Here is a 12,602-nt window from a genome sequence, read left to right as displayed (position 1 = left end):
GCAGAGACGTTCTGAGGCTGGTTTAACATAGATTCTGTCTTCCAGCATAAGGCTCAATAAAACATCCAAGAAAACTCTACAGATGCAGAACTGTGCCAATACTGCTTCATTACAAAATTTTAAAAATTTCATAGAGATTAATATTTAATCATTAGTAGCACACAGATGAATTTTCTAGGTGTCTAAGCCCACTATATGCTTTTTCACTTTTTTTGGTACTAATAAGAGTATTTCTGTTGTGGAAGAGTATTTTTCCCAAAACACATATAATCATAATACATAAAATTAGCAACTGATAGAAAAATGCAGTGTGATATATCTTTCTTTATTCCTGTATGAAGAAACCAAGTCCAACTCACTTCTTGTGTAGTTACAGGAGTAAGTTTGCCATTTTTTGTTGTTACTAAATGGATTGACATTGCAACAGTGACTCAGGCAACCTTGGAATTGGGGTTACTTAAGTCCAAAAAGGATTCTGTAAGAGTTCCTCTTCCCATTACACTGGTATGGGCTGATGAGCAACAAAGTCAGCCTCTCCAGTAGTGTTTTTTTTAATATAAGGCTATGCTGCAGCTATCTGGAATGAAGAGATCAGCTTAGGAATTAATGCCTTGGACAGCTAATTCTGTATCACCACGCTAGCCTATGTGAACAGTGAGTCTAGAGAAAGTGACTCTTAAATGTTGACTCTTGATAATCATAAATAAAAGTGTTATCATACACAAAAGAGAAAAAGGCTGAGCTAGGAAAGAAAACCTTCATTTAAAGAATGTTTTGAATTACTATTGATGCTTCTAAATTCTGGTAGAGATTTAGAGCCTTGCTCTGAGCTAAATTGCTCTAACAGAGTGAAACACGTCAAACACGAGACATGCTCTCCAGAATATGAGACTGCTTTTTTTGAAGTACCATTTTGTTGTCCTATCACCAGTCTTATCTCCTGTCAGTTTTGTAACCAGCAATTAAGAAGAAAGAAAAAACTCAATATTTTTCAGATGCTTTAGAGAGTACAGAAAGTTCACAGAGGAAGGGGAAGGCTGTAAAGCTTGGAAATTAAGGCAGTGTCTAATGTACTCAAGGAGTGGGTCTGAGGAATATTTCCACTAAAAGAGTTCCCATAATGCTGCTTCCCTACCTTCTCCCTGCAAATGTAGATGCAAGTGATCAATGTGCTGGGAAACATTAGAAATAGAGAAAATGGGGTGAAATAGGGCGAACAACATCTAGCACAGGAAGCCAATTTTACCTTTAATATAATACAGGTTATCACTGTGATAATAAATTTATTGTTTTTCACATTTGTCTTCATGTAAAAAATAGCAGTGAATAATGAAACACATGGTTAATGTGATAATGAAACATCACAAGCAGGTATATCCCTACTACTTGAGCAGCAGATCACTTCTCTGTCTAATGAATATAAATGTTAAACTGCTGCTGCAAGCCTTCATAGCTGACTTAATCTTCATTTACATTTCTGAAAAAGAAAAATTCTCCCTGTGGCAAAACCATTTTTTTCCTCTTCATTTTTTGTCCTCCTAGGACTGAATATTTTATTCTAAAAATTCTGATTATTTCAGACTTTTAAATCATGTTTTTGATTTAAAACCACCAAGTATTAGAGTAATTGTAGTGTTCTGGCAAGCATTTGATCATGATCACTAAACAGAAATTAAAAATCCCACAGACGTTCAACAAGTAGAAGAAACTTCCAGTAGACTGGAACTTTGTGAGAAACTAGCTACATGTTTACAGTGAAATATGGCAGGAAGAAATTCAATTAATTCTTATACAGTCACAGAGATCAAATATTGAGCAGGGAATAAAAAAAAATCCATCTCTACACTGTTAATGACTTCATATCTGGAATAACAGTTTCAGAGACAGAAATCTGGGACTAATTGAAGACTAACAAAATCAAGTAAGAAGATAGAGACATTCATTTGAGAGTCAAACCTTGCTACCAAATTCTATTTGCTTTAATCACTCAAGTGGTTCTAGTGAGGTAAATGGGATAACTTGGCATGTGTTACTGACTTAAGAGACAACTACACAACAGATTAGGGTCTTGTTAAAGGAGAAAGCACCACAGTAATCCACAGTTCATGCTTGGGTTTAGATCTCTAACAAGTAAGTATTATCTTAAGGTGTGAAGTATGAAATTTTATGTCAGTTGCAAACTGTTTCCATTAATAATGGCATCTGGGAATAGTCCTGTTACCAACAATAAAGCTTTCCTGTCATAACAGTCTAGTTCTTGGTCCTGGCAATCGTAAATACAACACATGATATACGGGAAGAAACATTCTTTCTCCTAATGGAAAATGAACTTTTTATTTATCATCCACTTATGCTGATGGACAGAGGTTCCTGTCACCTTTGTATCATTCTCTACCTAGTAAATTTTATTTGCCTTAGTAGTTATTATTCCAAAGCAAGCATATATAACCTCCTCAGCACTGCTCCATGTCTGCCCCATTTTTAGTCACCATTCTGCAAACTCCAGAGCTGTGGGGGGTTTTGCTGGCCCCACAGAGAGGGTTGGTGTTGGCAACGCAGTCCTGGGGTGCTGAGCACTGACTGAGGACAGTGCCCCATTGCTCCACAGGGCACTGGTGATGAAAATTGAACTGGGAACGAGGATTCTTGTCTTCAGTGCAGACAAGACGCAGCACAAAAGCAGGAGATGAGACCCAGCATGAGGCAGGGTGTGAGAGGCACAGCACCAGGAGAGCAGAGCTGGTGCAGGATGGCTTCAGACACATTTAAGTTGTGGACTTGATGGCAGATGCCAGACACCCACTCCATGTTTAGACACATAAAACATCAACCCAGGATAACCTCCTGTTGTTTCCGGTGCTGACCAAACATTTCTGATTTCTTTAGTTTTCTGATTACTTTAATTTTTTAGCGGTTTTAGTGTGCATATCCTGAACATGCCTGATATTTCTGTCACCAGTCCTGCTGCTGAGCAATGAGAATCAAACTAAGTAAAAGCAACAGGCCCCTATAATGCTGTTAATCAGTTTGCAAAATCTCTAGCTGCTCTGAAATGCAAAGAAAAAGAAAGTAGATGGCAGACGATACAAATGTCTTTTTATGAATAAACTAGAAAAAGAAACTAAAATTTTCTTTCTAGTTGTATTCAAAAGCTATCTTGATATAAAAAGCAGAATTTTTTCCCTAATTTAATAAAGTGGGAAAAATATTTTTTAAGTTCCTAACATACATTTTGTCTCCCTCTATTAGCTTATAATAGTCAATCAAAAATTACAAAAATGGAAAAAACTGTTCTAATTCTCAACCATTCTATACCATATGGGTATTTTAGACTCCTATTTGAATCAAAGTATTAACTGCTCAGGTAATTTCCCCACTTCAACATAAATATGTGCAATTGGCCCCACTGGATTTTCCTTTAAGGAAGGACATTGTTAGAGAAATGGAGAGAAAATAAAATGGTTCTGTGCTGCTTCATAGTGGGTCAGATGAAACAATGATGCAAATCAGGTATCAACTGTTCAGAAGAAATGAGAAGGTAGCAATGCAGAATAACATGTACTAATTCCTCACACAGTCAGGAAAAAGTATAAAATGTCAAATTAGTTTTGCAAGGATTGATATCTTAGGTGCCAGATCCTTCACATAAACAAGATTGCCTATCAGTGCCATATTTTGCCCAGATGTGGCTATGAATGACCTGTTCTGTAAACCACATTAATTTTTTTATGTGCTGTGTGACAGCCAGGCATCATTGGTCACAAACAGAATATCAGGCACTATGGCAAGACTGCAGAGTAGCCAGGAAGACAATTCCAGCACTGGAGAACTGGCAATTTGGTGTTTGGATACAAATACAAGGAAGATTTCCTGATAATTCATAAGCAACAGTTTAACTGATATAGCTGGAAGAAGAATATCCTTCTTAATCTACACTGCATTTGTCTAAACTTTAAAGCTAAACTTTGTCTAAGCTAAAAGTTACTGTTGATACAGCCATAGAAGTCAGTTATTGGGCTCATATTTCAGTGCCAACAAAGTTTATACTAGAAATAAAATTACTAAAATAGGTCAATTTAGATATAACTTCAGGTTAGCCATAGACCTTCACAGACACAAGGCAGTAAGAGAAATGTGATCTATTTGATGAAATAGCAGTGGCTGTGGGTGACATTCAGAACACCTTTCTGATTTATTAAAAGGCAGCCTTTTAATAAATCACCACTTTTGGCCCATTTGCAAGATAGAGTCACCTGAGGGGTTTTTACAAATCAATATAACCATTAAGCACTTAGTCAAAATAACATTATTTAGGCTGAGATCACAAAGTTAGCTAGATGATGAATTTACATGAAAGCACCATCAATTAAAGGAAATGGTTGTGGCAGGAGTAAACTGGATTTTCTGTTTTGTAAGGACGTTTATTCAGAAGGAGGATAATTACTCTGCAGGGAGTTGAGAGCTGCCCTGGAGAGAGAGGTCCCAGGGGCATGTTGCTGAAGGCACACTGGGCTCCTCTGAGGAACCACAGAACCAGGAGAAACACAGCGCAGATGCCCTGGCTGGTGCTAGATCTTCTGCTTTGCATGGGGAAAGTCAAAACCAACCCTGAAATTATTTTAGAAGAAGAAAAAGAGACCTTCTTATAATGAAAGGTGACACTCAAATCTAATCCTGTATCAAGAGTACTCAGTTTTTGGAGTAGTCTTTTGGTGTATGCTCTTCTAGCCAAAGGCTTTGGAAGGCCCAGCTAACATGACTGTCCCTGAAACTCCCTGAAACTTCTTCACTGTTCTCCATCATGGTCTTTAGAAATTCTGAGTTACTCCTAAAATAAAAATGGACATGTATGATTAACAGTTACTTCTCAAAACACAGAATGATAATCATTAAAAGAACATAAAGAAATGAAAGGAGGCTTTTGAGAAAAGAGGAATCTCAGACACTAAAAGTGTTTATTTCTCACTAAAATAATTAATTTGATGATTTTTCTAACAAGGCATGGATGTCAAAAATAAGAATACAACTCCCTATTTAAAAGAGAGGGTGTTGGGAAACATATTTTTATATATGCCTCTTTTCAACTTCCATCTACACCGGTCTCTGATTTCAAATATCATTAAAAGGAGACTGTAGTGTCAAACAGGCCAGTTTAATAGTACAGAATAATCTGCTTTTCGTAGTCAAATTTTGAAATCCTAAGGGGTTTCCTTCTTGGATCAGTTATACCTTTAAAGTTCAGTCATAACAAAAAGACTTAAAATTGCTTAGTTTTAACATGTGTAGCCTCTGCTACTTAATTAAGAAAAATGGATCTGTTAGAATGAAGAGGAAAAAATTGAATCAGACTGTTTGGATCCAAGCTTGCCATTTTCAAAGTGTGCCCTCAGTGACTACCTCAAAACCTACACTGATGATTGGGGTCTCTACTTTCTCCTTTCAGTGCTAGAGCAGTAAGTGATCAGGCTGCACAGAAAAAAAGAGGGACTTGCTCCATTACCTGACCCTGGACAGGGACCTGAATGTAAATCAAGTCCTTCAGAGTGCTCCTCTAACACACCCACTTGTACTTAAATTGAAATACTGTCTGTGTGTGAGTGTAGGGCAGGGGAGGGAAGCACGTCACATACAGTCAGGGTTCCCCAGCCCTTTCCTTGCTGCTCCCTGGAAAGGTCCACACCTTTGCTTGCTGCTCTCGTGGTGAAAGATCCTGTAATTTCTGAGGGCTTTCCATGTTCAAGAGTTTCTCCATTTTCAAGGTGTTGAGAGTCTGTTTTTTTAATTGTAAGGATATTCAAACCTTGCAAAAATAGTCATTAAAACTTATGTCATACTGTGATTGAAATTGAAGATATAATTTAGGTTTTAATTAAGTTAATTTTTAAAATTAAATTCTGAATAAATTTCTCTCTAACATAATCAGAGAGACACTTTAGTTATTAACCTATATTTCTACTTCTTCCCTTTTCTCATTGAGGCCTCCATGATGAATCCTAGCCAGTAAAGAGACCAGAGAGTTTCTCAGTAGAGAAAGAGTCTCAAATTTGGGTATCCGTGAAAAGACCCTGTTTCCTCCTTTTGAGATTAAACACTAAGAAACAGTGAGATATATACATCACTGTGACATATATATATTTGACATAAAAATATCACAGTGATATTTTTATGAGGTTTTTTTTTTTGAAGACTGCTTACCCCTAGATGATTTATATCAGCACAGTTTATATGATGGGCTGCACTTTATTTAAACTATGTATCTGAAAGCGTTGTCTGGGTAGTATGCATCTATAACTTTGTAACCCTTTTTCCTGTTGGATCATTTTGCATGTCTTGTGATTAAGTAAACCCGGATATTTGATACATCCTAATGTCAGATGTTAAATGGTAATCTCATGTTGGCATAGTCTAGGGGCAAAATGTTGCATTTATCCTGTGCCAGCATTTTAAGTAGGGTCTTTTAGTAACAGTGAACTACATCAGACCTTCAAGACAGATTTTGGGAACCATACATGGGAATCGATCTCACCTTACATCAGTCACTTAAAAAAAAGCCAGTAATCCAGCCCTAATCACTTTTAGAATTACTGTGAGAAAAAAAAGTAATTCCAGGGGCAATTCTCGCCCATTTTAGATGCTTATTTTACCAGGAAATGAATCATCCCATGCGTTTCTCTGTCAACCATAAAGATAATCAAGGACAACCAGCTCAAATTAGGACATTATTACTTTTGACAGTTACCATCACTGGAAGCGTTCAAGAAACAAGTGGGTTTGGCACTTGATCTAGTTGACATGGTGGTGTTCAGTCAAAGGTTGGACTCTGTGACCTTGGATGTCTTATCCAACATTAACGGATAAGACTGGAGTTTATCTCATGCCTTTAGGATTTTTATAGCACCAATATCGTGCTATGAAATGCCTAAAGGGATAAGCTCCAGCCTAAAGCTCTGTTCCTGTGACACCCTCTGGTTTGCATTGGGACACAACCCCTCCTGTCTTTTGTTACCACTGTTCATTGGAAAGGTGGGAGCTCCATATCCCCTGCCCCACATCCCCTGTGAGCTGGATGGCAGTGCAAATCTGAATGGAATTTGCCTGCAGTGATGACTGAAACCTAATTTCCTGCACCTTGATCCCTTCTGCTGAAGCTGCTACATAGCAGCCAGCACCAGCTTTGCCCAAGGTATCTTTGTAACTCCAGACAGGAATGAAAAGCAAACCTGCTGCATTCCTGTAATTTTTTAAATGAAATGACCAGTTTGAGGCACTAGATTAGACCATGCTGTTAATCCTCTTGAAAATGTTGATATTGAAGTCAGTGAAATCTGTCCAATTCATACCAGCTCAGGATCTGGACCATTATATTAATATAGTACTGACACAGACAAGAATTGTGCTTCCTATATACAACTTTTTAAAAAGTTTTTCAAAATGAAAACATCATTGAGACACTGCTGCCAAACAAATTACATATAAGAAACCTATTTTTTGAGCAGAATCTGTCACTGACATCTCTCTGATAAACAGAATCTGTTCAGCACTTTTAAAAACTACTGAAATCATTAGTATGACACACAACTGCAATTAAAATTTACTGGGGTAAGGCAAAATTACTGGATGAGGTTTTTTTTTTAAAAAAAGAAGAGAAAATGAATCTGTATGTGCAATAGGTTAGTCTCAATATTCAGGGTAGATCCTTTTAGGTTTCAGTGCTGTATATCTATCTGATTTTGTACAGGAAACTAACAATTAAGTGGAAATGTGACCACTAAATTTGGAAAAAGCTGGAGCCACTACAGTCTCCCTGGAGAAGAAATGTATAAAAGGAATTACTATAATCAAGTAATTCAGTGTGCAAGATGTTACCTCCACACTGGGAAAACTTAGGTCTGTAGGCAGCTCCACATTACATAAATGATAAATCTGTTTTGACAGTGTAATTAATGTTAGTCTCAAAACAGAAGTGCAAACCCCAAAATACATCAAGATCAGAAACTGTAGGACTTTGCTAAAATTAAAAGAGATGTGGGTAACATAAACTTCATGGATTGCTGATGGACTGGTTACAAAGGGTTCTATTTTAGATCAGTTAATTAGCAAGAAATTATAACCTAACCAGTATCCTGTAGATGGCACAGCAAAGTGCTGACAGCTGTAACGCTCTTCTAAACAGTTCCTACGTGCCTCTAAAATACTGAAGTTGCATTAAAAAACACCATCTCAGTTTTAAGTTACAGGAAGGAAAAATGTTCCTATAACTATATTTCATTTTCAAAATGTATGTGCGGCTTTCCAGGAATACAGATTGCATTTGTCACATCATCAACACAGAGAGAGACAGAGAAAAAAGTTCCAAACACTAAGATTCACTCTTCTTGTGCTACTCTTTTCATATTGAAATAAAGCAAAATTGAAAATGTTTTTCAGTTGAATTTCTTCTTGAACTCCCATGCACCCTTCTCACTCGGTTAAATTTATTTCCATCAGCTGTCTAAACCCCTTCATGAATATATTTGTAGGCTTATAATTGTTTTTGTTTTTTCTATTTTCTATTCTCTTTCTTACAGTAACTATGTGTGGCTTGTAATTTTATTTAACTTATAATAAGGAATTTTAAGATAAATAAGATGAGAAAAAATTTGCTTATTTACCCTTAAGGAAATGTTGCATAATTTTATCACTATATTATGACAATTATCTGACATTAATGAACTTAAATGATTACTAAATATTTTAAATAAGTGCATTTTAATACCTTTAAACAATTTAATCCAAAGAGATTACAAGTCTGGACACAAACTCAGAGTTTTGTCAAATCCAATAACCATTTTACCCAAGAAGCAAATGGAGTCAGTATGAGTGTCAAAACCTGTGCTAAGAAAGCTACTTGCAAGCTCCCAGCCCTTTACTTAGGTGTAGAAAATGATGCTGCTGTGTTTTGAACTCTCAGATTTGTAAGTCAGAGCATGGTTCTCTCAGTTATCCTTGTTTTCAGCAGGACCCAAATTTAACCTTTGTTTTCATCCCATAATGCAAATTGAAAAGGTTTAATTTTTGCCTTAGATTAATGAATGTTAGCTAGCTATACAATGCTATCATTGTATAATATTTTAATAGACAACAGACAGAAATAGGTATGCCCAGAGGACCACTTCTTTCATAATGGGTTCAAGTTATAAAGGATATGTATATCCATTGGCTATGATTGAATATTAAGGTGATTGCCTTTGATATCTACATTTTGGATATATGTATCAAGTGAGATGAACTTCTCTAACTGAAATTTGTATAATTTCTTTGACTGGGGAAAGGAGACAAAGTGGAAATATATGTATTTTTCTGGACACGGGAATGCCCCAAAGGTAAAGAAATGCATATAAGGTTCATGACTCATTGATGTGTCCTTGATATGCTGTTGTCATTCTCAGAAAGCCAAGTGACAGGTTACTGACTTCAAACTAAGTATCTTCCATAACCCTGGATGTCCTCTAGTTGCCCTTGAGGAATAGTAGCATGTTGTTGGGATTGCTCTGGTACTTGTGGTTTCCAATGTGTATTTTTAATGGACTATATACTGAAACTTGGCCTTACAGCCAGACTTTGTCAGGAACTATCAAAGGGCTATCCATTGACAATAAAACACCTCAGTGTAGGTTGAGGTTTTTTGATTCTCTGTTGGTGCACTGTAGGATCCATACACTGTATTCAGTCTGAGTCAAACTCACCAAACATATGCACCAAAGCCTTCCTCCCTAAGCAACAGCTTCTGGTCTAGAATGATGCAATTCTCTTCTGGGTCCTGTGTAGATGTCCCAAATGGTACCAGTCAATTGTCTTTGAACAAATCAGAGTTTGTTGTCATGGGAACTTCGACAACTAGATTGCACAGAAGGTGACTTGACCTGGAAGCCAATCCAACACAATTCAACTAACCTGTCTGGTCAAAAGTTAATTCTGTCAGGTTACGCCCTAGGAATGTCACCAATTTTAGTTTCTTTATTTTCTCTGATGCTCTGGGAACAAAAAAATCTTTCTAGTACATTTTAAGTATCAGGTTTATCAATTGTCTTTCTAGGGTACAGCTGAGTCTGAATAGGTTTCCTGATGCAGAAATGGATCAAATGATGTTTGTATAGCTAGCATGGCAAGGAATGTAGTTCTAGGGCATATATCATCATTATGGCTCCTGACATATATACCTTCAACAAAAATCCAGGGCTGAATACATGCAGAGCTTCTGAGAAGACTCCTGAGAGGTTGTTTTCTTTCACAAAGGAATGCAAAAGAAAAAGCATGGGCAGGGTCCTTCTTTTTCACCACAAGGAAACACAATGAACTGGTGCTTCCAGGGTGACCCACCCTCTGTGCTTCCCTCAGATGCACAGACAAAGCCTTCTGGCAACCTCAGGGCAAATAGCCGGGCTGAGATTTACATCTGCTGCTGTCAGCTTCTACCACGTCAGGAAGGGTTCAAATTCAGCAGTGAATCACCCTCCTTGCATGTTATACTTTTCTGATAAAGCCTTCTCTTTTTTTTTTTACCATATAATACCATAAAGAAAACATAGCTAAGAAAACTCTGGGAACAGAACAGCTTTGAAGCCAAATTCTGCCAGGGGAGGCAGCATAGGTGTCCTTTTTAATAAAAAAAGGAATCAGCTGTCTGGCAAATCCAGTGGGTTATGGAGGAATTTGTCAAGCACAGAACAGCAGGAGCAAGAGAGAAACACTCATTACACATTTTTAAACTAACCATAGATGGAAGGCAGTGACTTCATTTTTTATCTTTGACTCTGAAGATAATCTGCACCAAGGAGAATGAAAATTATGAAAAGCTCCTGGCTACTGCTCCAACTGCTTTCATGCCTCATCAGCTTGAAGAGGCCAGGCAGCCCTGATTAGCACAGCCTTACTCCATTTCCAGGAATCCCAGAGTTGTGAACAGCTGTGACAGCCCCTTGGCCATCCTGTCGAACTCCTTGAACCAAAGAGTTTGTGTCACCTTCATCCTAGTGACTTCCTGAGCCATTTTTAGTGTGTAGAACTGCTCTTGAGAAGCAGTGTCAGCATAGCAGCAGAACTTCAATGTGTTCAAAAACATTAAAGACTAATTATGCTCACCAGATATACCCAGAGCAATGAAAATTATATGTGCATATCCAAGTGTAGAATTGAGCTCATCAGTTGTTAGGATAAGATTTATTCTCAGAGTATAAGAGCACAAGTTGGTGCAGCATCAAAGGATTAACTCAGGATGCCCAAATGCTCCCAGAGATAGATGGTGTTTCCTGAAGAGGCTGAAGTGTCAGATAACTCCATAGAGCCCCTACAGTAATTAAGGAAAGTCAACATGATAAATTATGATTGAGAACAGAGCCTTCTATATCTTATTTGAATGCAATGCTTGGTGTTCTTAAACATTGTGGATTCCACTGCTAGCTACTACTTAGCAATGGATACTGTTGCAGCAGCTCTCTCATGAGAGGGTAGAAATGAGCCCAGACACAGACCTCCTGTTTATCATAGCATGAAAAGAGTCCTGGTTTATTCCTCTTTACAGCTCAGCCATCCTGACCCCCAACTATTCACTGGCTCTGGCTGCAGCAAGCTCCTGCTGTAGGTTTCCCTTGCAGCCTCTGACTGCTGGTTATTGCCTGCTAAACTCTGACTGCAGCTTTTACCCAGCTAGACTGGGACTGCAGGTTCTAACAACAGGCTCTAACTGCAGACCCAGACTGACCTCACAGCAGTGATTCTCTCCCCCCAGGATCCTTCTCTTCATGGTTCTCTCTTCCTCAAGATTCCTGTTCATCCTTCCTGATCCCTCTCACCAGCTCACCCACCCCCTTTTATCACACACATCTTTATTGGCTGTAGCTGTGCCTCCTCAGGGGCGAGGCTGTGCTGGGTAATTAACACAGATGGTACTTTATCAGGGGTGAGGTCACCTGTGCTCCCTTCTCCTACAGGATACCAGTAAAATCCTCCCGACCTGAGCATTTATTTCTATAGAGAGAACTGAGAGTGTGGAGATGTTACTTCATGCGTAAGTTTTCCCCCATTTAGCTGTGTTTTCCTAGCCATAGTGCATCAGATTAAGAAGATCCAAACAGCCACCTGGATGAAGTATCTCATACTTGAGGAAATAAAAGAAAATCACATACCTGCTGCTCATAAATATTTTTTTAAGAACTGAAGAGTATTTTTCCTTCAATTTTTATATTCATCCACATTTATAAAATTCCCTCTGAGCTTTCTCTTCCCCAAGCTAAGCAGTCCTGACACTCTCATGTTTTTCTCATGAGAGGGGTGTTGTGTAGTAGCACCATGGCTTTTTCCCACCTTTGCTATCCTTATACATGGCAAAAAAACCCAACAAACCCTCACAAAGCAGCAAAAGCTAAAAACAATAACTAATGTTATTAGTGTCCAGACAAAAACCAGTGAATCAGTCCTTTTAGGGTTTGAAGAGGTAGCCATGCTATGGAACAGTAAAATTTCTCTGTGAAATATCATATTCTCATCCATTTATTTTTATAAGTATATGATTATGCAATCAGTTCATTGACCATGAGAGTTTTGTGGCTAAATATCAAACATGG

The 12,602-nt window shown here is 37.9% G+C and overlaps 1 protein-coding gene across 1 annotated transcript in view; it reads right to left on the bottom strand.

Annotated features, from left to right (window-relative positions):
• The window catches only part of DLGAP2 (DLG associated protein 2), a 79,237-nt gene that overhangs the window by 28,563 nt on the left and 38,072 nt on the right, over positions 1-12,602 (bottom strand). Inside the window, exon 7 of the mRNA XM_063389326.1 lies at positions 160-182. Coding sequence (XP_063245396.1) covers positions 160-182 — 23 coding nt within the window. The remainder of the gene's footprint in view (positions 1-159; positions 183-12,602) is intronic.

Source organism: Prinia subflava, chromosome 2, assembly GCF_021018805.1.
Source record: "Prinia subflava isolate CZ2003 ecotype Zambia chromosome 2, Cam_Psub_1.2, whole genome shotgun sequence".
NCBI classification, from domain to species: Eukaryota; Metazoa; Chordata; class Aves; order Passeriformes; family Cisticolidae; genus Prinia; species Prinia subflava.
This window is presented reverse-complemented; position numbering and strand designations above follow the sequence as displayed.